Source organism: Dasypus novemcinctus, chromosome 5 (genome assembly GCF_030445035.2).
Source record: "Dasypus novemcinctus isolate mDasNov1 chromosome 5, mDasNov1.1.hap2, whole genome shotgun sequence".
NCBI classification, from domain to species: domain Eukaryota; kingdom Metazoa; phylum Chordata; class Mammalia; order Cingulata; family Dasypodidae; genus Dasypus; species Dasypus novemcinctus.
In genome coordinates, this window is record NC_080677.1 from 164,633,790 (window position 1) to 164,660,447 (window position 26,658).

The 26,658-nt window shown below is 45.1% G+C and overlaps 1 protein-coding gene across 3 annotated transcripts in view; it reads right to left on the reverse strand.

Annotated features, from left to right (window-relative positions):
* Nucleotides 1-26,658, reverse strand: part of MALRD1 (MAM and LDL receptor class A domain containing 1) — a 688,615-nt gene that overhangs the window by 88,794 nt on the left and 573,163 nt on the right. For all 3 annotated transcript variants that reach the window (XM_058297890.1, XM_058297888.1, XM_058297889.1), the window contains 3 exons: nucleotides 22,186-22,443; nucleotides 15,326-15,451; nucleotides 9,178-9,244 (listed from right to left, as the gene is read on the reverse strand). In XM_058297890.1, coding sequence (XP_058153873.1) covers nucleotides 9,178-9,244; nucleotides 15,326-15,451; nucleotides 22,186-22,443 — 451 coding nt within the window. The remainder of the gene's footprint in view (nucleotides 1-9,177; nucleotides 9,245-15,325; nucleotides 15,452-22,185; nucleotides 22,444-26,658) is intronic.

The following is a 26,658-nucleotide window of genomic DNA, read 5'->3' on the forward strand; positions in this document are numbered from 1 at the left end:
CATGCTATATGATGTTTTTTCTGCTTTTTTAAAATTTAAAAATTTATTGAAATATATCACTCATATATAAACATACATAAATAAGTGTAAAATAGTTATGAACTTACAAAATAAACATATATAACATCAAACAAAAGTATATAACATCTCACCCTACCACTAGTAACTTGCATTGTTTTTAAACTTTTTAAACTAATGATTAAAGAGCACTGTCAAAATATAACTATTAAAGTATTTTTCCCCTAACCAATCCGATTGTTATTATCTTTATATCATTTATATATGAACATACATAATTAAGTGTACAGTAAAAGTTGTGAACTTACAAAGTAAGTAAACATGCATAACATCGTACAGGTGTCCCATACATCAACCCTCCACCAACACCTTGCATTATCATGAGACGTTTGTTACAAACTATGAAAGAAAACTGTAAAAATCTTACTACTAATCATAGTCCTTATCTTACATTTGGTGCGTTTTTCCCCCAGCCCACCCTAATATTATTTTTTTAATGTATTTTTTATGACAGAAGTCGTAAACTTATAAAATAATCATGCACATGTGCAGAATTCCCAAACAACACCCATCCATCAACACACCACAATGTGGTGTGTCATTTGCTACAGATAAAATAATATCATCTGATTATTGCCATGTCCATAGTGTACATTTGGCTCCATTTTCCATACTGCCTCAGTATGAACACAGTACATCTTTTGCATAGATGCAAGAATATTATATCATTACTACTAACCACAGTCCATAGGTCACTCCAGCTGTATTTTTCCCATGCTTCTCCACATTCCCAACACCCTGCAGTAGTGATATACATTTGTTCTAGCTAACAAAGGACACTCTTGAATCTGTACCATCAACCAAAATTCTCACTTCTTGGTTTACTGTGCTGTCCAGTTCCTAGATTATTCTCAAGCATTCTGTCAATTGGCATTTACATAACTAGACTACCATTTTCAGTCACATCCCCATTTATAAACTAGCTGTTACTCACTGTGTATTACCATCCACTCTATCCATTTCCACACTTTTACAGTAAAGCTAATTAAAACTTCTACATACATTAAACATCAGTAGTCCACTCAGTCCTTCTCTTACCTTCTTTAAGAATCCACCACCTACCACCAGGGCTTGAAGATATTTTCCAATAATTTCTTCTGGAAATTTTATGATTCCTGTTTTTATTTTTAGTTTTTTTATCCATTTTGAGTTAATTTCTGGAAAAGGTGTGAGATAGGGGTCCTCTTTCCTTCTTTCATCTATGGATGTCCAATTCTTCCAGCACCATTTGTTGAGTGGATTGTTCTGCCTGAGCTGTGTGAGTTTGACAGGCTAGTCAAAATCATTTGACCATACCTGTGAGGGTCTGTTTCTGAACCATAAATTGGTCTATTGTGCCTGTCTTTAGGCCAGTACCATGTTGCTTTTACCACTATAGGTAGGTATTATGATTTAAAGTCTGGAGATGAGGGTTCATTTTTCCTTTTTATGATGTTTCTGGCTATTCAGGACTCCTTACCCTTCCAAATAAATTTGATGATCAAGATTCTTGGCTGGAAGTTTTTCTCTTATAGTATCTTAAATATATCACACCACTGTTTTCTTGCCTCCATGGTTTCTAGTGAGAAATTCAGCACTTAATCTTATTGGTTATCCCTTATATGTTATGCATTGCTTTTCTCTTGCTGCTCTCAGAATTCTCTCTTTGTCTTTGGCCTTTGACATTCTGATGAGTATGTGTCTTGGAGTTGGTCTATTTGGATTTTTTCAGATGGCGTACATTGTGCTTCGTGGACAGGGATATCTATGTCCTTCAATAGGGCTGGGAAGTTTTCTACCATTATTTCTTTCAATATTCCTTCTGCCCTTTCCCTTTCTCTTCTCCTTCTGGGACACCCATGACACATATATTTGCATGCCTTTTGCTGTCATTTAGTTCCCTAAGACCTTGTTCAATTTTTTCCATTCTTTTCTTCATCTCTTCTTTTGCATGTTCACTTTCAGAGGCCATTTCTTCAAGCTCGCCAATCCTTTCTTCTGCCTCCTCAAATCTGCTATTATATGATTCCAATGTTTTTTTAATTTCATTGATTGCACCTTTCATTCCCATAAGATCTGCTATTTTTCTATATATGCTTTCAAATTCTTCTTTGTGCTCATCCAATGTCCTCTTTTTTTTTTTTTTTTTTTAAAGATTTATTTATTTATTTAATTTCCCCCCTCCCCTGGTTGTCTGTTCTTGGTGTCTGTTTGCTGCGTCTTGTTTCTTTGTCTGCTTCTGTTGTCGTCAGCGGCATGGGAAGTGTGGGCGGCGCCATTCCTGGGCAGGCTGCTCTTTCTTTTCACGCTGGGCGGCTTTCCTCACGGGTGCACTCCTTGCGCGTGGGGCTCCCCCACGCGGGGGACACCCTTGCGTGGCACGGCACTCCTTGCTCGCATCAGCACTGCGCATGGGCCAGCTCCACACACGGGTGAAGGAGGCCCGGGGTTTGAACCGCAGACCTCCCATACGGTAGACGGACGCCCTAACCACTGGGCCAAAGTCCGTTTCCCCCAATGTCCTCTTAATATCCTTAATCTCTTTAGCCATCTCATTGAATTTATTAAGGAGATTTGTTTGAATATGTGTTGGAACGGGAGTTGTCCCAACTCCTTTGTGTTATCTGGAGGCTTATCTTCTTCCTTTACCTGGGCCATAGCTTCCTGTTTCTTGGTGTAGATTGTAATTTTTTGTTGGTGTCTTCCCATCAGAGGAGGACTGAAGCCTAGTCTAGGGCTGCAGGCTGATCTGTGTGAAAGAAACTGTCAGCCGGGCTTCCCCTCAGGCTGGGGTGGAGTCAGAATGGCGCTACTGGCCTCTTTCTGGCTTGGGCTGGTTCTAACCCCAGCTGTTCCCAGGCTTATCTCTTAGCAGCCAAGTCTCCCAATCAGTAGCTGAAATGTACAGCCAACCGTCTCCTCCTCCCGTTTCTGGGAAATGGAGCGTCCAATTCCTGTCACAGAGCAGCTCCTTGAATGGCTCATGCTGCCAGAGTAGGATAATCACTGGCCTCCATGGCTTGGCCGGTAATTTCCTGGAGAGGCTGGCGCAGGTCCCCGCAGCTTCCTCCCTGCTGGAGGTGGCCCTGGGGCCTAGGCTAGACCTGCAATATGATCTGGATGGGAAGAAGCTGGTCCCCACCAGCACTGGGATCCTCAGTCCACACTACTTCCAGGCACTGAGTTAAGATGGCGGCTCCCGGCCTCTTTCTGACCTGGACAGGCTCAAACTTGAGCTGTTCTGAGGATTATGCTTTAACCTGTTGAATTTACTCATAAGTAGCTGAAGCTGGTGCCCAATCGTCTCTTCCTCCCCTGTTTTGGGAAAGTGGAGCTTTCAATTCCAGCCGCGGAACAGCTCCCGAGGCGGTTTGTGCCTCCAGTGGAGGATGGGCCCCGGCCTCCGTGGTGTGGAGCCTCTACTTACAAGTTTTTTCTGCAGATGGACGTCTCCTCCTTCCACTCCCCCAAGGACATTGCAGGATGCTCTTCTGGCCTCCTGGAGCTCCAAGCAGGTGCTTGAGCTAGCTCCAAATACTCCTAGATGTTTACTAACTGCCGTGGAGCAGGAGCCGACTCTAGGAGCTCCTTATTTTGCCACCATTTGCTGCTTGTCCTGCTCTATGTCTTTTGATATTCCTTAGAAAGTGTTTGCCATGCAAAAGATTTTTTAAATACACAAGTTTATGTGTGAAATTTATCAATATTTTCTTTGCCCTTGGATTCAAGTCATCAAAGAAGCATTTTTTCCTACATGCAGATTACAGAGAAATTCATCTACAATTTTGTATTTGTGTGGCTACACTTTGACCTCTGCTTCATTTCACTTTCGTATTTGTGTGTGAATGGGTCTAGTTTTAGCTTTTTTTCCAAAAACAACTACTTGTACCAGCATTCCTTTATAAAATCTCCATCAGCGTCCAGTGGTTTGCGATGCCACTTTCACCGTATCCTAAATGTTCATAGGTACTTGGGTATATTTCTAGACTTTCTATTTTATTCCTTTAGCCTGACAGTGCCTGCACCGCGTGGTTTTAATACTACAGACCTCATTCTGTTTACACCAGTAGCATGAACCCCTTTCTAACGTATCTTTTTACTAGTCATGCCGTGCTTCCAAGCGAACGTAAATATCAAGCCGTTTACCCCCACAAAAAGCTTGTGGGCATTTTTATTGGGGATGGTGTGATGTCCCCATGGGGGAGCTGACTTCTTCATGATGTTGAAATAGCCATCCAAGGGAAAGAAAGGTCTTTCCATTTGCTCAAGTCTTTCATCGTTTAGATTTGCCTTTGCTTTATTGAGTTTATTCCTAAATACTGTTCTTCACTTTTGTTATTGTTAATAGTTTTCTTTCCCATTCTCTCCTCTAAGTAGTTTTGTATGTGTACATGGAGTATTGATTTCTGAATGCTAATTTTATAGTCTCCAACCGCTCTTAATGAATTATTTTTATTGAATTTAATCTGAATTAATTCTATTGTTGACTCCCTAGGGCTTTCTGGGTATAGCATCATAAAATTTTACTTCTTTTCTACTCCTTAGGCATTTGGGGGGCGGGGGTTTGCATTGGCTACAGCCTCCAGTACAATATGGAACGTCATTTCACGGAGAGCAGAGCCCTCACACTTGCTGTACTCCAAATAGTCAGGGAATTGTCTCTGGTGATTCCCTGTTAGGTAAGACGTTAAACTTAGCACTAAGGAAGCATCATCGATTCATATTTTCTTTAGTGTTTTTAAAAAATTAGGAATGGGTATTTGATTTTTCCAAAGACATTTTTGTAACCATGGAGGCAACTGAAGTCGTTTTCTTCCTTAGATGCATTAATATAGTAAATTATCTTAATGGATTATTTAATACTCAACCGGTTTTCACTCCTGGAATGGATCCCACTTGCTCATGGTGTGTTATTTTCTCTATGTGGGGTCTGATCTGGTAATCCTTGAGTGTGTTTGAAATTATGTTCATTAGCGACATTGTCTATAACTTACTTTTTAGTACAATCTCCATTAGATTTAGCTATTAATGCTATATTTGCTCTATAAAAATAATTAAGAGTTTTTCTTCATTTTCTATGCTCTGGAAAATTTACGTAGGATTGGGACAACCTATTCTTTGAAGATTTGGTTGGATCCCTTGAGAAAACATCCTGGCCTGGGGGTGTTTTACCTTTACTTCCCTAATGACTTTTCTATTTCTTCTATGGAAACTGATCAGTTTTGCCTTCCTCTCACTAAGAGAATAAATGATATTTTCCTAAGGAAACTGTTCATTTCATTTAGGTTTTCAAAACTTGTTTGTATAGAGGCCTGCAAAGTCCTATCTTACTACATATATATTTTGTTCTATTTCAGGGGTTATTTCTCCTTTGTCACTTTTTTAAAATGTATGTTGTATGTCTGTGCTTTCTGACTTTCTTTCCCTTGAAAAATGTGCTAGTAGTCTACTATTTTTCATGTATTTCAAAGAACCAGAACTTTGGACTTTCAGTTAGCGCTAATGCTTTTTAAACACACTTGCCCTCATTAATTTCTGCTTTTAATTATTTACTTAGGTTTTCTTTGCCATGGTTTTCCTCATTGTTATGTATTTATCTTTTTATATTGGGAAAATAATTCATTTGTTTTCTTTTAAACATCTGTATTGAAAAGGAAGTATTTAAGATTTCACCTATGCCTCTTGACCTTGTGGGCACTGCTTTGATCACCCCCCGCCCGACGCATCACGAGGGCCAGAATTTAAAGACAAGGATGACGACTCCTATTCCCTGCCGCCCCCTGCCTTCTCCGGCACCTTCCTGTGCCTTTGCAGCTGGGACAGACACACAGACAGACCCCGCACTAGGAAAGGATTTGGCTTAGAGTTTCTGAGGGGAGGGAGAGGGAAGACTAGGTGCAATACGGGGCATTTTCAGGACATCGGAATGGTCCTGCATGACACTGCAGTGACCGACACAGGCCATTTTGTCATAACCTACAAAACCGTGAGGGGCAGAGTGTAAACTATAATGTGAACTATAACCCACAGTTAGCCCCAGTGCTTTGGGACGCGTTCACCAATTGTGACAAAGGTACCTCACTAACAAGGGACGTTGTTGATGTGGGAGTGTGCGGGGAGGGGGTAGGCACGTGGGAATCCCCTCTATATTTTATGGAACATTTACATAATCTAAAGCTTCTTTAAAAATTTTTAAAAAATTAAAAAATATAAAAAATTTAAAAAAAGAAAAACAGAAAGGGATTCTGGAAGGAGAGGGCAGGCCTGGAGGCGAGGCCACCGATTCCAGAGACCCCTGTAGTTCCTCTCAAAACCCCGTCTTCCCTAGCTGGGCCGTCCCTAACCCTAAATCCAGAGGCGACCTGGAAGGGACGTACAAACCCGAAGGCTGACCTCCGCGTGACACTCACTTTACCTGGGCACAGCTCACGTTTGGTAGTTCGGGGAGGCGTGCCCGGCTTGAAATAACTGGGCGAGGATCGCTGAAGGTGGGGATCGTAAGATCACCCGTGGAAGCCAAGAGTTCAGAACTGAACATCCATTCGCAGGACTTGACCGGGGCTCGTTAGATCGGGTCCCGTCATACCGTACGCGCCGCGTCAACGCGGGTGTTGTGACGGCGCTGACAGCTGGCGTTCCCGCCACGCTCGTCTGTCCCCCACGGAACCTACTTTCAGGTGGACAGTCCTCAAGCCCCCAGCACCTTCTAGGTACGTGCATTTCCCAAAGGAGGGCTAAGGCACTGCCTCGGGTGGGGGACAAAGTTCACGCCACTGACATGCAGAAGAGCCGTGGGTGTCACAAAGGGAAAGGAAAATCACAGTAGTATGCAGAAGACAATATTTCTGAAAACAACCAACGTGTGTGTGAGTGTATTTGAAAGGGAAAAAATATCTAAATAGGTAAAAAGAATGGGATTTGGGTGTAAGGGGATTTCTGCTTTTTGTCTGATATTCTATTACACATTTAAAAAAATATATATTATAAAACCTATGTATTACTATTATATTTCCAGTGACAATTTTAAAGAAATGAATGTTTTGATGGAAGAGGCTACGATATTAAAATGCAAAAATGTTTTCCAAAGTCATTTTTTCACACCTCCATTGTAGATAGCACAAATCCCAAGCGTGACACATTTATGTATATGGATAATTCCACACATTTGTGTATATGGATAATTCCACTTATTTGGACATTTGAAAACGTTTTACCGTTTGTCTTGGTTTGTCGGGGCTCCTGCGACGGCCACCTCACCCTGCTTACCCGCTGGCTGGCGGCTGTGGAGGTCAGAGGTCCACAGTCAAGCGCGGGGCCGCTTCTCCCTGGAATGCAGCGTCGGGCTGGCGGCCCCCGGCTGCTTGGCTGCCCCTCTGCCTGCTCCCCGCGCGCCCCTCTCCCTGAGTCTGGGGACGTCAGCCGCTCTCTGTGGCTTTCTCTGACTTTGGGCTTCTACTTATAAGGCCCCTAGGAAGGGACGAAGGGCCCCCGGCTCCAGCGGCCCCGCCCGCACAGGGTCTTGGGAGACGCTGGACACACACGAGGCCGCACCTTGGCTGGAAAAGCCCCTCCAGGGCCCTGTTTCCAAATGCGCCCGCCCCACGGCATGCGGCCCAGAACCCGCCTCTGGCTGGGGTCGGCGACGAGGCCGCCACGCCGCAGACACAAGTCACGGACTGTTTGGTCGACTCCCTGTCAGCACCCTCCTCTCCGTTCCGCCCCGTTGGTTCAGTCTCTGAGGTCCATCACGCTTCTCCCCACCCCAGCATTTCCTCATTTGAGAGAAACGAGTTCAGGGCTTCACCTTCTCTATTTCAATTTCAAAGTTTACTTAAGGATGCGAGGACATTGCCAAGAAGTGCTGAGCTTGCTTGCTCATCTGAGACTGTCTAAAGTCTGGGAGTTTCTTGACTAAGAATCAGGGCTAAAGAGCACAAACCCTGGAGCCTCTGCAGGGTAAACAGCTGACACTCAATAGCCTTCTCCAGGCCACTGACATTCGACGAAGATTATTCATGACATCACCCTCAGTTTCTTTCAGAAAGGAGGTTTTACAAATGAACATGATGTCTCTCCTTCTAGGAATAATATATGAAGAATTAATTTCCGTAAACTGATACAGGGAAAATTATCATTTTGCTGAGATGTTGTGAAATAAATTATTAAATAAATCTGAGAGAGAAAAACACTGAGAAAATCATTAGTTCCATTTCAACAACATGAGAGCAGTGTCTCACTATATGTTTTTGTTGTTTTAATTGTCAGAGATCCTGTGTTTGGGGAGATAAAAAGCTTTTGCTAAAAGATGAATACTTACTGAAAAGGATAAAAGGATTTACACAACTATTATTCCAGGTAGTTCTGTGTGGTTTGTTATGACTTGACTATCAACCTGCAATCAGTTTTCTAACAAGTAGAAATTATATATCCATAAGTCTGCTATATTAAAAAAGCATAAACACAAATATCATAGAATATGCATCATTTCCTTTGGAGTGTATGAAGCTGTTTTGCACAATTCCCTAAAGGGTGAGAACAAAAATCAAACTCTCTTTGATATGCAATATAAATAATTCCTAAAAGAAATCACAAGGCCTGTTTTTGTTTATCCTAGCTTTGAGTATGCAAATGTATTCCTTATCTATACCTTAACTTTAACTATACTAACACATCCATTGCATAAATCAGGAAAAGGTCTTATTTGTGAATTAATTTTATTCTCTGTTGTTAGAGTAGAAGAGAGCTAGAGGTTGAAATAAAAAGTGAAAAATGAAATGCAGGCACAAGTTCATCCGAACTAGGAGGGTACTCATTTCACAAAAAAGTATTTATAAGACCTGATATAAATATTAAAAATAAGGAATAATGAGTGCTGTTCAAACTATAGATCTCAAACCCTAGAAAATGTTGAAAGATATGTGAAATCATATTAGATAATTGATACTTCTCTGAAAATTACTCACATCTTCCTTTCCTTTATTCAGGTAAATGTAAACATGCCACTATCCTCTATTTTTACCTCCTAATCACATATTCATTGATGTTCTGTTATGTGGACATAAAGAAAAATAAGAAAGCCAGCTGCCATAAATGTCAAAACAATTCGACAAAGCTCCTTACCGACACATAGGGCCATTTTCCTCGACTATGCAGGTTCCTCCATTTTTGCAGTAACTTATTGGGCACTCTAAAGAAAAGCATCAAAAGACCACAATTAAATGTAAATATTACTAAGAAGAAGGAAGACATTTTACTGTTAGCCATTGCGTGAAATCCAATTCCTGAGAGTAAACAGCTTCCCAGTTGGCAAAAGCAAAGGAACTCTCCTCGGCTGCATTCCTGTGCTCCCCGCATTTGCCCGATGGCCTTGGCTGCATTCCTGTGTTCCCCCAAATTTTCCCAGTGGCCTCAGCTGCACTCTGATGTTCCCCTACATTTGACTGATGGTCTTGGCTACATTCCTGTGCTCCCCGTATTTGCCCGATGGGCTTGGCTGCAGTCCTTTGCTCCCCCGTATTTGATCAATGGTCTTTGCTGCATTCCTCTGCGTCCCCAAATTTGCCCGACGGCCCACGCCCCTGGACGTGTGACTTCCCTTCGCAAGCCCTAGGCATCTACCACCAGAGAAGACTCTTTCTCTACAGGGTCTGGCACAGGCGCTCATTTAGAAAGTGTCCGCATGACCCGCTTGTGATTAGGCTGGATTTTTTTTCTGTTCTGGAATATTACTTCACAGGAGAGACTGTGTCACAGCAGACAAATGGCCAGCACGCCTTGTCTTGCTGATAAAAACGAGCTACTCCTGTTCGCACCTGCTCGCCTCCAGGCCCACGAGAGACAGCACAACTCGAGTCTGCCCTGCTTTCCATGCCTGGCCCTTCTCTCCTTCGAGCTCGGCGTGGACGTTTGTTCTGGAAGGCGGTTTACTTCTAGGTTTTCGAGATCTACATCTCCTCGTGCTCTTGGTGGAAGCGGCCAGTCCCTTCGGCTTTCCGGGGTGTGTTCACACACGCCGCCTCCTGGTGACCGCACGAACCGGTCCGGCCGCGCTGGGACGCCGCCGTCCTCGTGGCTTTTTCTCACCGCCCCCTCCTGTCTGCAGCCAGCCCTCTCTCGTGGGCCAGCCCACCTCCAACACCTAAAGGACACCTCCCCCTCCTCAGCTCCGTCTGGCCCTCACTCAGTGTCTTCCCCGGGCTCGACAGGACGTGCCCTGCTCAAGAGCACAGACGGCTGCGGGGGCCGCGGGCAGGGGTGGGCGGGGGCGGGCGGCCTGGCACCCCCGCGCATGGCGGGTCGTTGACGGGCTGCGCCCTCTCGCTGCGCCTCCTCTGCAGGGCGGGCCTGGCCCAGGACCCTCCCCCTCGGGTGGGGGAGCACGGTGGGACACTAAATGTTGACTTGGTGCCCTCACCTCCCGGCTGGGCCTGCGAGCACAGAGGACGGCTTTCCAGGGAGGGTGTGACGAGGTATGAACGGGGACGGCGGGCGGAGGGCCAGGGCCCCGGGAGCTGAGGGGCTAAACGGGGGAGGACGGAAAGGCTTTCAGGAGGAGACTCCAGGGCAGGACTGGGGCATCAGGGCGTGGAAAGGGTGGCAGAAGGCCCAGGGGCCGGAGCCCTGGGAGGGTGTGGGAGGGCAGCAGGGAGCGTGGGGTGAGGATGGTGGGTGGCCGCGTCTGAGGGGACAGGGAGAGTGGCCCGAGACCTCTGGGGCCCAAGGAGGTCAGGACAGCTCGGAGGGGGTTGAGCCTCGTGCCAGGAGCCAGGGCTTTCAGAAGGCAAGTGGCACCCTTCCCCTTCAGAAGGACGATTCCGACCGCAGGTGTAAACTCTTGGAGGGGGCGAAATGGAATCTGGGACCCCAGTCAAGAGTCTTTTGAAATGGCTGAGGAAGAAGTGACACCTGCCTTGGAGAAAGGGGGTGGGTGTTGGAGGGATGTGGGACTCTAGACATCAAAATGGGAGAACGGAAAGGTACTGGGGATGACTCGAAAGCCGGATGACCTTCAGGATTCCCGCTGACCTTGACCAGCTGATGGCTCCAGTCGGCGGGCAGGGGTCCACAGGGCAGGAAGAGGGTAAGGGAAAGATGCTGCTGCGTTTCAGGCACCCGAAGGACATCACGCAGATGTGCCCCGTGGGCGCTGGGGCCCGCTGGCCTGGGCTGGATGTACAGATTTGAGGCTTTTCTACAGATTCTTTCCTCTCTTTTCCAAACATTCATTTTCTGGGCTGGCTGCTCAGTCCCTCTGGGCATAACATACTGTGTCGGCTGCCACTTGCTGCCACGCAGGAGCGCACCGCCCTCAACAGAGAGGAGCCTTGGCAGATGTGGCTCACGGAAGACGGTAGAAAAGTGAGGAGGGGGCACAGAAGTACGTGGGGGCTGAGTGTGAGTGTAAGAGCTACGCCCACCAGGCACTGGGCAGGCGCTGGGCAGGCTCAGCTGAACAAGGGTAGGACATTTCCTTCCACAAGAAATTAGCTGGTTCGACTAGAGTCAGCCCATCGTTACGATGTAGCATGAACACATAGGCACAATTTTTGTCTTCCTTAAACAAGGCTTTTGTTTTATTGAGAAGCCAGCAGTGTCTGATTTTTACCACATAACACGCACACAGTAGAACACAGCTGCATATTGTTTTCTGGGATCACTGATATTTATTTTGGTGGCAGGTGGTAAAACAGGGGCTTACTTTGTCTCAGAATGATCCTGGGGTGGGGCTTAGCTCTGCCATTTCTGAGACTGGATGGTGGAGATCACAGGTGCCGACTGGTGACTGAGAGGATGGAGCATGTGCAGGTTGCATCTTTGAGAAATTTTTATACATTCCTGCCTCAGCCTCAGATTCTTCATCCACAGGCTGGGAAGATACAGGGCAAATATTTTCATCTTTTAATTTGCATATAAAACTTTTAAGCAGAGTGCAAGTGCAACAGGGAAGAGAAGGGTGTCACTAGTTGGCTACGAAGAGGCTGTTTCCAAAAGATAAGGAGGCAGACAGAGCCTGGAGCACGCGGCCAGGGAGCGCGCAGCCAGAGGGGATCAGCCCGGGCACCCGAGCGCTGTCACCACAGCAAGACCCCTGGCATTGCTTTATTGTGACCTTGTGTTTGGGGTAAACACAGCTCACAACTGATCAGGTAAATCTGATTTGGAGCAGAATTTAAGTTTGCTCCCAGTCTGGCTCATCAGTTTGGAGAAACAGAAACACAGACTTATGAGCTGTATAGGTGGCCTAAATGTCAACAAAGCAACTTTTAGGTTAAACCTAAATAATTTGCACCTGCTCTTTCCTCCCTCCCTCCCTGTCTTTCTTTCTTAGTGCATAGAGAGGAGGAGCTGACCGCCGTCTCGCTGTGGCCTGCTGGGAAGGTGGCCACAGTGTGAGTCCCAGCTTTCTCCTGGGACGCCCGGCTCAGTCCTGGGGGAGTTGTGTGACTTGGGGCCAATGACTTTGAGTTCTTCATGTGTAAAATGAGGGTATATCACCTTATGGGGCTGTTGAGAGCGAACCTTTGCATTTGTAACACCTGTAACACCCATCACCTGTGTCTGGATCAGGTGTTAAACATCTGTTCTGTCTAGGTTTGGGGGAAGAGGTTCTTTGACTTGCCTGGGACACAGAATTTCTGTTGCAGTGGATCTCTCTAGCTCCTTCTCTTTTCCCGTCCCTCCCCTCCTCCTCTGTCCTTACAACCACCTTCACCACAACCCTGTCCTAGGGCCAGCTTTGTGTCCGGCACAGTCCTGAGAGTTTCACCTGCAACACTGCATTTAATCCTAATCACATTAGGTGGGGCGTGCCATAACTACACTCACTTTACAGAGGAGGAAATTGAGCTTCGAGGATGATAGGACATGCTCAAGTTTAGAGCAAAGAACCATCAAAGTCAGGCCTAAATCCCGGTCAGCCACCCCAAAGCCTGTGCGTCTAAAAATGTCAAGTACAGTTCTGTTTTGTTCAGAAGTTCTAGAACCCCCTGAAGCTCTTCCTCACAGGAGCTCATGAGCCCCTCTCAATCATGAGGCACTCAGGAACTTCCACAGACAAACACGTAGACACACTGTATCTGCATAGACTTCCAAGAGATTCGGGGACCCTGGGGTCCACTGGAGGAGGCTGTGTGGAAAGCCACGGCTCTAGCGGGCAGGGTGGCTCTGCTCATCCTGAAATTCCAGCACCCAGCAGGGGGCACGGGCACTGGAGGAAACAGCCATGCCTCCACAACTTGTCACAGCTCCACAGCAGGTAGCTGAGAAATATTTGTTTTGTTTAGTTTCATAACCCTTTCTAAATTTTTATCTTTATTGTTACCACTGTTACTATATACATTAATCTATATTCGTAAGAGCCTCCTCTATAATTTTATATCTTTATTACTTCTAACTCTCTTTCAAAAGAATGATTATCTTATAGTATCACCCCAGCATAACCTTTGTCAACCTCTATTACTGAAAATGACAGGAAAAAGTACTTTCCATTTAAACTTAGCCATGCAAATTCTGGTCAGTAATTGTCTTGTCTACCAGCAACCAAAACCTGAACATAATATGCCCTCCTGATGTGACTGAGGAACAGACTGGATTTGTGGAAATATTCTTAGTCTGCAACACTGATGCAGTGTCTGAGTTCGATGTTCTTGTTAATGACTTAAAAACCTTAGGAGAGGTAGACCAGATGCTCACCATCTGTTCCATGACCATTGTGGGAATCATTGGAAGCAGCGAGGATTGACTCATAAAAATCTGTGGAATATTGACCTTAAAAGCTCATGATATTTGGAAAGGAAGAGGAAGGCATAATCATGCACTGATACACACTGAATATAGGCCAGACTTGAAGGCATCTTAAAGAACAGAAGCATTCACTTTGTCATATTTGATTGACAAACTAAGAAGCACATGAAAAGGCAAATAGAGAAAACACAATAAAATGCGGATTTTGAAAACTGTGCTTCATGAAGTTCTCTATTTTATTCTAACCTAAGAACTGTATCTATACACTTACACTTACTGAATAGTAGTTGCTTAGTGAGTGACTAAAATAGATGGCGCAACAAAAAAGCGTTCTTTATCCCTCCCTGCAGGCTGGCTATTAGTCTGAATGACAGGTCTTCTCTTTTTCTGGCACTGTGTTCAAAGGACCCAATTACAGCAGACAATAAATCATAATTGGTTATAATTCATTTGTTCTCTTATAGAGCCATCCTGAAGAAAATCTCAACTTCATGTAAATACATGCGAACAGTGGGCCTAAGTGTTGTGTTTTAATAATTTAAAGTTAGGAGAGAATGGAACGATCTCATTTATCCTCTATGTTAGTGTCATTCTGACTTTCTGAAAAGATATCAAGACTATTTTCCCTTAGGGCACCTTATCTCAAATATTTTGTGCACCGTCATTAGATCTTAATTGTCATGTTTTTACTTATCTCAAAAGGCCCCTTTTTCTTGAAAGTCTCACACTGTTTATTCTTACCTAGTTTTTTTTTCACTTATCTCATGAAGTCCTGTTCTCTTGAAGGACACACGGTACATATTCTCAGCTAGCATTAATATGAAATATCTCTAACTTATTTACAAAATATGACTGAACATATCTTTTATCATAATTTATATAGTCTCTTAGTTGTAATAGAATTATATTGCCCTGATCTATTACTTTATGTCTTCTGAGTGAAATAACAAAAATTTGAATATGCAGGAGAGATATTAACAAAGGACTTCAATAAATGAGAGAAGTGTAGAGTGGCTTTGATAAAAGTATAGCCACAAATATATATCATCAAATCTTATACAGCATAAATATTCCAGGGACAAAAGAAAGGAAAATGCTGACAAGTCAGTCTAGAGTTTATGTAGTTTACTTTTAAATACATGACCAAATCATGCCATTAAAGAAGCACTTATGAAGAAATGGGAAAAGGTAGAACACAATGTTTCTTTAAATTAATAATGTGCTAGACTGAGATTCCTTATTCTAGATCTCAAGAAATTTGGATAAAGGAGATCATTAAATACTAACAGACAGTGCATGAATTTTTTCTTAATTCAATGGACATTGTTTAGGTAGAATAAGTCCACCACATCGTACATTTTTATAAATGTAGTGATTAATAACATTCTTCCTGCCCCAAACCAAAAATAGAAATTCAATTATTCCATGCTTGCTATTATTTACAATTTTAACTTTAATTTTTGTATTGTTTGCACGCTGAGTTACTGGTTGATACTGCAATAGCGTTGGAATGGAAACTGGGTACCTGAGCAGCTGGACTCATCAGGTTGGAAATCAACGCAGTCAGCAAAACCGTCACAGCGCTGGTACGCTGGCACACAGCTGGGAGGACGGGGGCACACCAGTGCGCCATCGGCACAGCTCACGTTGGCTGAAAGAAAGAATGGGCATGCTTACCACATGGCTTATCCTTAGTGAACTTCCAATGAAGTAATACCGTTTGTTTTATTACCCCTCAGTTTTTCTAGCCCTAAATTTAAATATCAAAGTTTTTAAAAAGGAAATTCTCTACTTAATGGAACATTTCCATTAAGAAATTGGAAGTTTCTTTAAGAAGTTTGTCAATAGAATTATTTCCAAGAGGTGCACTGCATAGTATATACATGTGATACAATGAGATACAGTGTGCATGTGAATATTTACATGTGATACAATGTTATACATTGTGCATGTGAACATTTATGCTTGTGGTAGGATGTGATACATTGTTCATGTACACATTTATACGTGTGATACAATGTGATACAACACTCAATGGACAGTACTGTTTGAATTGGAGTTGACCCTTACTTCAAGGAAATCTTTCTGTACTTCTATTGCTTCCTTCATCGTCATGATCTACAGTGCAATTGGACGGAGGGTGAGGGCAAAGTATGTGAATGTCCATCACCTTCCATTTGGGGTTTAAGTCAAGGAGCCTGTTAGAGTTGAGTGAAGATGTGGGGCTCAGTGCTCTATGACTCTGTGCTTTCTGAACACTGTGAAATTGCATGGTGGTGGTAATTTAGTAATTGCACACTCTTGTTGAGGTCACAAGCATGGTTTAAGTTGACTCCAAGAGATATAATTATTAATAGGCTAAAGATGTAATTGCTCATAAGATTTTGGTTGTTTAATATTTTTCAGGGAAAAAAAACGTCTTTGTCTATGCACATAAGGACACAGATAATTGTTCAATAGAGATCTGGTCTTGCAAAGGACCTTGGATGTGAATCTCATCTGCTTTTCCAATTGGGAAATCAGTTCTTGGCCATGAAATCTTATCTTCATGTTTCTCTCTCCTATTCTCTAGTTTCTTTAAGAAGGAAGCTTTCTATGAAGCAGTGGTTTGTGGTCTCGCCTCCTGTTTTAAGAGTTGGCCCAGACACCGTCGTTCCAGTCCCCTTCAGGAGTGAAGCAGCTTCCCCTCTTCTCTTCTGCTCCGTCCCCACGCAGAACTCGTGCTTGCTCCACCCCCGGGGGCCGGCAGGCTGGGGGCTCCCCGCCTCATCTCTGGCTGTGATCCTCTCCTGAGTTTGGCCACATGGGTGTTTACATTGGCTCTGCACCTTTTTATGTGACGGCCACTCAGATACATCATCACTGTTAGGTGTTTGGAGCAGAGGGAATATGTCAAAACGTGAACTCTCTGCATCACCTTGTCAGGGAGTCTGGAGAGATTTCAAGGGCACTGAAAAATAATGGTATTGGTCCATGCTTTATCTCTACCCCTGTTCCTTAGAGCGTGGGGTTCAGCAGGGTGTGCAAAGCAGCAGGGGACCCACAGGGCCTTCTGGCACTTACCCAGCTCCCCGCGACAGGCTCTGCTGTGACCTGATTTGTTGACAGCGATCACATACAGCAACGGATTGGAACATGTTACTCCAAATCTACTGTGAAAAGTCTGAAAAGGTTTTATCTGCACGGTCACTTGTACTACAGTAAAGGCAATTAAATGCCAACCTTTTCGAGGTAAATTGATAATTTAGAAGACCCAGGAATAAATATCCCCATGTATGTGTCTTGCAAAGATTTTGTCAGTTATGTGACTGATTATTCTTTTCTTCAAGTAAAATTATGGGTTGGGAGGATTCTTTATTTCTATCTCCACTGACTGAAATGATGGCTTTGAAAAATTACAGTGACCCTCTTCATTAGCCATCCTTCCCAATGTGCTAGAGTATCAATTCAGGGCCACAGATAATACAATGTACACAAAAGATTTCAAAATGTTTCCATGGACAACATCCATTTTTGTCACATTCTCTTTAAAACACCATGTTTCAATTTCATTAAAAAATACTCTTCCAATCTGTCAGTATCATGAAGGACTATACTCTTTTTTTCCCCAAACCAAAACAGGCTTATTGAGGGAAAATATGAGCATTTTGGGGGTTTAGCTCATTTGCTCAGGTAGATGATACATTAAGGATAAACGATTCGTGAAGAGTTCACTGAAGTTACTTTCCTAAAGCAAAATTCTCTTTATAGATTATAGTTGTTGCCAAAGAAACAAAGAATCCATGTGCATCCATTTTCTATTGAAAGAAAGTTAGGTGTGAAACAGATAAATATTTTTAACAGCAGAAAAAATATGGTATTGAGATATGAGAATGAAGCAATCCCTCAAGAAACATGCACACGTAGCACAGAGCAGAAGAGGGTGTTACTTGATTCTGGAGATAAATTCAGCCATTGCTCTTACTGAAATATCTTTGCAGTTTAAATAATTTTCAGTAAAACTATAAAATAAGTTAGTAGAGGTAGGATAACAACTTACTGTGAGTGTACTATGTACTTTACCATATTGATTTCATTTAATTCTCTGATATTCTTAAAAAACAGACTTGACTACACATTTTTATTGTGGAATAAGCTGAGGAACGCTGTTGTAAGAGGTGGAGCTGGCAAAGGCAGAGGTGACAATCTTCACACCACCATCGCTGAGAAGCACTCGGGGAGGTTGAGGCCAGAGCTGGCATATTTAAAGACACCAGCAAAGATACTGATGATAAAGGTTGGGGCAGTTTGATATTGTCTATGAATTCTGCAAATGGATATTGGGTTATGTTCATAAGCTAGTCTGTCCCTCTGGGCATATTAGATTATATTGGATTCAGAGGTTTTACTTGGTGGGTGGGGACTGACAGAGAAAAGACATGGCAAAGGGCAGAGTTGGGAGTTTTGATCCTGGAGCCAGGGAAGTAAACACACAGAGAAGCAGATCCCTGAGGAAAGAGAGGAGGCTCCACTAGACACAGGCAGAGGCCTTGGGAAGACAGAGCCATTCGCCTAGTAGTCTACACTTGGCCTTGTGGAGAGCAGAGCAGTTGAGCCTGGAGAGAAATGAGCCCGGGAAGAGAGGAACCCTGAGCCCAGAAAGAAGCAAGAACCTGGAAGGGAGGAGCCCAGGAAGGCTGAACAGCCGCCGGCAGCCATCTTGCTCCAACACGTGAAAACAGACTTTGGTGAGGGAAGTAGCTTATGCTTCACGACCTGGTCACTGTAAGCTTCTTCCACAGGTAAGTACCCTTTAAAAAAGCCAACTGATTTCTGGTATTTTGCATCAGCACCCCTTTGGCTGACTAAAACAAAGGTTGGTGCACAAACATTAGCATCTTCAAGAGCAGCACTCACGTTTGGAGCTCTACCAGTGACCCCTGGAGTAAATTAAAGTGAGGAGGCAGGTCAACTCCGCTCGTCCCAGATGTTTCCACGGTTGTCTCTGCTGACGGTACCTCCACACCCCTCCTCTAAGTCTCCCTGCTCTGCCGCTGGGAAGCCGCCTTGGGGGCGCCCCAGGAGCCCCCTGGCCTTCTGGCTCGTGGTGGGTTTGGCCAATGGGGAGAACGGCAGGAGGTTACCATGGAGGAAGAGACTCTGCCGGGTGGCAGGGATGCTGCTTCCTGGGCCGAGCGCCCTTCCCGGGCGCCCCCTTCACCTCAGGGTCCAGGCCTGTGCCCTGTGCTCACACACTCGACCTGGTGTGAAAGGCCCCACGGCCAAGTCTCCAGGGCTCCGGGGAGTGGTTTCCTACACATCCTCTTCCCCTGACAAATAACCCCTCTGTTCAGATATCCTCACATTGCCCAGTACTGTGTCTCCATTTCCCACCTGGACGTTGACCAACACAAAACATGATGTGAAAATTCAGAAGAAAAGAAAGGGCGTCTTGAAACCTTCACGGAAAAATGTTGCCAGAGGAATATCATTAAAAAGAGTCTTCTTAGCTGTGTGCTAATTTCCCATATAATTAACGATGCTCATTTAACTTTTTTATTCATTAACAAGTATCAGTTCTGTTTGTTTCCAACAGAAAGACCAAGTTACATATGAATTATTTTTAAATGTCATACAGCTTTGTAATAATATCCAATCACTAGGAAATTTATTTCTCTAATAATGAAAGTCCCTAAAAACTATTTACTAATTATTTCCCTGCTGAGAACCATAAACATCTCAGAAACCTTATTCCCACCAACATTTCAACATGTTCATTCTTCTCCAAAACAAACAAACTAGAAAGTGAACCTCTCCTTTTATCTTGTATTCCGCTCCAAATGCCAATCTCCTGAAGGAGTGGTCTACAACTAAGTTCACTCTGTGCCACTTTCTGTGCGCTCTGCGGCACACTGGCCTTGGACCTCAGCCCTCCCGCACAGCACCTGCTCCCCAAGGTCTCCAGGAAACATCTCTCACTGCTCCCCCCAAGTGGGACAGGATGGTCTTACTGCTCTCTGAGAACCTGTCCACCCTGTGACAAGCCCCTGCTCCTCAGGGCTTCCCCTCCGGCTCCAGGTCACTGCTCCCTTGTGTTTCTCCCTGTGTCTGTGAAGCTTCGTCTTAGTGTCTCCCAAGGTTTTCTCTTCCCATAACTTTGTGTCCCTTAGGATTCTGTCTGCTGCCGTATTTATTTACACCTCTGTTACCTCCTAGGTGCTCGTAGCTTCTGTCATCATAGGCTGGTGGCCGTTATCTTTATACACCTGCCTCTCTCCCCTGAACTCCAGATATCCACTTCTAAACACATTCTGAACATTTCCATGTGCTTGTTTCACAGGCACCTAAAAGGGAAGCCACAACCTTTCTGACCTCTCTCTCCTATCATTTTCCATGATAACGTGACATGAAAAGTCACGTTAGCTCACTCTCTGCCTGCCAGGAAGCCATTCTTGTTTCCTTTCTCTCCCCTTCACCCAAACGCCTCTCAAGTCCATTTACTCTCTTTACCTCATGCCTTGATCTCATCAGTCCCAGTAGACACCACTGCATCATCTGTCAAATCCCCCTTCCTCACCCCAAGCCATTCCATACACACTTAAACCCAGCTGAGCAGCACTGGTGGGATGCTCTTCAGGAGCTGCCCCTGCTCATCTCTCCAGACCAGTTTCTCACATTCTCACCTCAAAACTGTACTCTGGTTACACCACATCAACCTTCACTCAGACAACTTGTTCTCTCTTCCTGGAACATTCTTCTCTTGAATCAACTCCTTTACCGCTCAACTTCTAGTAGACCTTCCACATTTGGCTCTGCAAGCACTTTTCTTGTTATAGTTTGCAGATTCCCTAGCACATGTTCTATAACATGGTGTTGTGGGAAACTGGCTTACCTATTTGTTACTTCCTGTTATTGTAGATGGTGTTGCAATTGCTTCCTGTTATTGTAGATGTTACCTTATTGTAAATGTTGCAGTTGCTTCCTTTTATTATAAATGTTGCAGTTCTGATAGCAAACAGCTGCTCATAAATACCATGTGGAAACTAGGGTTGAGGCTCTCAGTTCCAGAAGCTGTGAGTCCCCTGGTCCCATCTTTATCTCCTCTTTGTGTCTCTCTCCGTTGCTTTATTTCTTTAAGTTATACATTGCCTTTCCTTCGAGGCAACCAGTTGCTGACTTAACAGGGCAACATGGTGGGTTTACTTCCATCACAGAGCTTCCTCGGCATCCCGACTTTCACTCACCAGTCCCCTCCAGCAATGTCCCTGCAACCCAAGCTGGGGCAGCATATCAGCCATGCCCAGGACAATATGTGGCATAAACTAGTTTGCGATAGAATGAATTGGTGTGAGCCTGCAAAACAATTCTAAATCAACAGGGAAGCCCAGAAAAAAATCTCTTATTCCTTCAGATGTTTGGTGAATTATGAAGTTGAATGCTTTTATTCTGTAATTTTGCTATAACATTTTGTCCCTAGTTTATTTTCATACAATTTTCCCTATAGAGTTATAACTCAATTAAATATTTTAGAGATAGATGAAAACAATTCTCTCACTGTACCAGTCTATTTCTAGTTTTATTTCCTTTTAGGGGTATAACTTCATGTTACTCCCTAGATAAACTCCAGTTTTCCAACTAATTTAAAAGTATAAAGATACAGTGCTTTCCTAAGCTTCTATTTAAATATCATTTGTATTTGAAGTCAAACATTTTGTGACTACATTGAGCTGAATATGATTTCTACCAGCCAAATTACGTTAGGGCTCGGATGGGAACAGGGATAAGTAATTGGGTAGTTTTCTCCTTCACCTCCATTTGCTTACCTTGCCTCTAATGAAATATTATAAGCTCTGACAAATTGGCTTCATTACTGAAAAATGTATATATTCACACTGGAAATAACAGGGCAATAGAAAATGCATATCTAAGCTTAAACCAGTGAAGGAGGTTCTCTGATTTAAGGCAAAAGCCTTTACACAGCCAAGGGCTATCTCCCCTTTCCTCCAAAGGTCTTTACTCACTTTCCTAAAGCTATTCTAATTGCAGATGCCCACATTCATTGGGACACTGCAGTCGTGGGATATTTCTCCCAATGTCTTCTCTACAGCCACCTGCCAAACTGTTCGGTACTACTGAAAAAAGCATGGCCATTACCATATCCTTAGGGAGCCCCAACATGGCAGCCCTCGAGATCATCCCTCATCTGAGTGACCCAGCCAAGTGGGATGCTTCCAGCAACGCTAAGTCAGGCCCTGGGTTTTGCTTAGCAACCTAACCCAAAAGCACCTGTTATTGATGATGCACTCACAGTGCGTCCCTAAAGAACTCCATCTTCCCTGTCAAGCCCTCTCTATCATTTCAGAACAGCCTTTCTGCCCTGACACTGAGTTAGTGAACGCGACTCACGGCAGCCGGCCTCGTCCTCGTTAGCGCGGCAGTCGGGCACGCCGTCACAGCGAAGGAGGGACGGGATGCATCCGTCTGCAGGGCATGGGAACTCCATCTCCCCGCAGAGGGGAGGAGAGGGGCTGGGAGCACAGACCAGCTCGTCCGACCCGTCCCGGCAGTCTTCCTGACCATCGCACTTGCCCGAGAGTGGGACACACTGGAGCGTGTAGGTGCAGGAGAACTGATCCACTGCGCAGGGCTGGATCTCGACGGGGCCTGAAACACAGAGCAAACCATGTCATGTTGACCTCAGCAGAGCTCTCTCTTGGTCCAGGGTTGGAGCATTATAGGATGCCTTTGTTCTTGTATAAACAGGAAATATTTGGGGCATATAAGTAAATGAATTTTTAATTAGGATTATGTAAACTCTCCAAAACGTGCAAACGTGATGAAAGAATATGCCTTATGGTAAAATTAGAATCAACGTCCTTTATAAAGAGCCTCATTGACATGAAAACGAACACTTTCAAATGGAGAAAGAAAGTTATGTTCCTAGAGAGGAAAAGATGTTTTACGCAGAAAGGCAGGCCCTTGGGAATGCTGCACCCCGTTTTTTAGACTTCAGGGGAATTGTGATTACCGGGACCAGTTCCTCTACTTGGGGGTTCTGGCCAGGGTTGAGACACAGGAGCAACAGTGTTCTCTGGGTGTCACCCTGCAGTCCGCTCCTGGGTCTCGCTTGCTGCTCAAAGGTCAGGGGCCACCACACTTAAGGAGCTCATGAGGCCACAGCTTAGGCCAAGGCCTTCGCCCTGGGTGGACTCTTGAAGGTTATCCTGGTTCAAGCCCAGCCACCTCACTTGACAGATGAGAAACCTCAAGGCCTCAAATTTTAAGTGTTCAAAGATACAACTACACTTTCACAAACGTTTTACTACACAAAACCATTCTGTGGCACAGGGTTCGGGAAGTGGTCTGACCGTAACCCTCAGTCAGTCCTGAAACATGGGTAAACAGCCTCCTCTGACTACTGTTTCTAGAGCCCAGAGAATTTACGCAAATGAGTGTCGGTGCTGGACTCGTGGCCCCCACACAGGGCAGGCCCGTTCCCACCCAGTCCTGGGACACGCACCCATTGGAAACAGCTCTTCAGAATGGAGCTGGAGTTGAGGCGAGGCCCAGCCGAGTCGAGCTGGCTTTAACCCGCACTCCTGGGGCCCTTTTGCAGCAGGAGAAGGGTCAGATGCAGAGAGCGCTGTGGAGCAGGAGGAGCTGGAGGCCAACGGGATACAAGAAGAAAGGGGAAGACAGCGCCTCGGAAACCTCAGGCCCGTAAATCCCTGTGGTTAAGCCAACCCATTGGACGGTGTCTGCTGGAGCGCTGTTAGTGGCAGGGTCTTATTTTGCATCTTGACTCTGTGCTCCTTTTGGTGACTCACTGTGAATGGTGACTCACTCCTCATTCAGGGAAACAACTGAGTCTGATGGCAGCAGGACCTTAAATTTGTTATTTTCTAAAGTAATTCATGCATTAGATTTTTATCTTTAAAATGTATTTTTACCAATGGCTGAAAAGATTAAACACATATTTTGCATTTGATGAGACTGAAATCTGGAGCTGACGTTAGTAGCACACCTCTCATTTAGTTAAGGCACCAGGCTTTTCTGAAAAACACGGGGGAAGTAATTTTCCTCTTCCAAGAGAAACACAGATTCCCTATGCCTCCCCAACCCCAGCCTAATAGCTTATTGTTTTGCCTTCCTTTATATTTTTTCCTTACATTAGATTTGCAAAAGTACAAACTCTTTTCCTTGGAGGTGGCAATGCCATAAAATTCTGGAAACATTCTGAAGGAAAGGCGCTCAGAACTCCCTTGTTTTGGGTCCTTCTTTTCAAGGCGCTGGTGGGCCGCCGCCACCCACAGTGGGTGAGGCACATCTTGTCCGGCCCAGATTCTTCCCTCAAGATCCCCGCGCTCGTGCCCCATCTGTGGGGGGGCTGGCAGGTGACAGCGGCAGCTGAGCCCCGCCCCCCTTGGCCTCCACAGACAGGTGGTTGGGGGTGAGCCGGCGAGCCCCCTTGCCTCCACCTGCGGCCTCCACGAATAGCTGGGGAGCTCCAGGGACCCTACTGCACCAGTTGGCAGCGCCACCCCCACTCCGCCCCATCCTGCTTCTTCCCTCCTTGTCAGGGGCCGTCCCTGGGAGAATTTCCAATAAATCTTCCACAAAGGGAGCCTGGCATACAAACCCACTCCATTCAACCCCAGTGAACTGTCCTCTGAATGTCCTTCCAAATTTCTGCTGAAATATTCCTGACGTAAGAGACACCTGGATTTCACCAAAAGGAGGGTGTCGGTGGGAACCCAGCCACCCCCTTCAGGCAGCACCTTTCTTTTCAGCCCCTTGTTTTATTTTGATGCCAATGCTACTTAAGGAGACCGTGTTTTCTCCAATAACAGTCTTCCTTTGGCTCTGCAGCCACAGCGCTGCTCTGGAAGTCGGCCCTCTCACGCCGCCCCGGGCCTGGAAGGCAGCCCACCTCGTACCGCTGTCCCGGGGATGTGTGGCCCCAGTCAAGAAGGTTTCCCCCACGTTTAGCTCTTTACTGGTCTTGCGTGGAGTTGCCTAATCATTAGAGGCGACGTGTTTCTCAGGGAGCGCTGAGGAAAACGAACAAACCCAAGGGCCCTCCTTGTACAGCCTGAACTATCTCGGCACTGCTCTCCTTCGAGTCTATATCCTAGGCTGTAGCTAACGCATGATGCTTTCCTCTTGGTATTTCTGTTTTGATTTCTCCAAATTGCTTTTAAAATATGGAGGTCCAGCACGTCTGATGCATGAAACCTCGGCGACCGGCTGCCCTGGTCGAGAGCGTTGGTCCGTTTTTGATGGCGCCTGGTGAGCTCCTTAGCCAGGCTGTTTGGAGCCAGTGGATGGAGGGGCCAGCCATAAGGGCCAGAGGGGAAGCTGCCCACCCGCCCTGGCCCTGGCGGCCCCAGCCCCCGTGCACTCGCCCCTGCCCCTGTACTCAGTGGGCGAGCGTGGCATGCTCAGCACAAACTCAAAAGAGCACATTCTGAGCCTGTAGAGTCATCTCCGTGTCCCCCAAGAGAGCTGTTAAAATGGAAAAGACAGGATCAGGGAAAGACAAAGGGCACAGATGTGGATAACTCTGAGGGAGGAGGGGAGGGCGGCAGGGCGGGTGGCAGGGAGAAGGACACTCCAAGGGACTGTGGCTCCACTTTGACAACAGGATTCATTAGCCTTTTTCAGGTGTTCTGCCCCGCTTGCTTGTTTTGCTGAGCCAGCGTTTCTCAAGCCGGTCTGGAGGGGGTTTGTGAGCAGCGCTCGTTGGGGCAGGAAGAAGGCGGGGACTCTCGCGAAGGCTGCCTTCTTTTGCTTTGCTGGGTGTTTCTCAAATGGGGGGTCACGCGTCTTGCGTGGGTTGGGATCGACAGTCAAGGGTACCACAGGCTCTGCTTTCCAGTGGATTTAGTCTTTGTGTAAGGGAGTCAGTTCCAGGCTTGCTGAGAGTGAAGTTTTCCTCTCTCTCTTGCATCCCACTAACCAGGCTTCCCTGGCAGGGGAAGAGGCTGAGGTTTACGGCTATCGTCTGGAAATGGTCCATGCACGCCCCTCGCCTGTCTGCACCACACAAGTAGTGTGAGGAGCACCCGGACAGCAGAAAACAGGTAAGACGCGCTGCTCTACAGTAGTCAGGATTAGTGAGGAAGCTCATTTTGAGAATGGTACTTCTAATCAACAAAAATTCCCCCATCAAATCCTTACTAGTGCCACTAAGAAACTGCAGTGCATCACCCCAATGGCATCTTCAAGGTCATTATCCTTTTTTTTTTTTTTTGCCAAGAGCTATGATTTCAATACAGTTTGGGCTCCTCATGTCAAAATCTGAGGTGTGTGCCCTGCCCTTAAGAACACAGCAACAGCTCTGTGCCTAATGGGCAAATGGCACAGATTTGTGTTCAGTAAACATTTCTTAAATTGATGAATAATATATCAATGGTTTAAATAGCAATGTTTATGTTTTTGCTAATATGGAGTGGCATAACCAAAATGGATAAACTAAAGAATGCATGGGCCAGTTGACCATTTCTATTGATTTAATAAAGCACAAAAATAAAAGCTGGGCATTACTATAATAGCAACTGGAAAATGCTTACAATAACGATTCTGATGTGTTTGAACATAAGCATAATTTAGTAATAGAAGTTTTCATTCATTCACATGGATTTTGTGCCATTTTTACCAGTTGTTTCGAAAGGTCTTTTTAGGGGGGATTTTACATGAGGAAATATGCAAACAAAGTAGTTTAAATATGTAAGAATCAACCTGACTATTTCGTTTTCTAATAGCTCTTAGAAGGGGAAAAGGAAAATCTTTAAGAAGAAATGACCTGGAAAAAAGGGAATTAGGAATTGGCATTGTTAACTCACTTGAACTTTCCTGGCAAGCAAGCCTGTGCTCTGA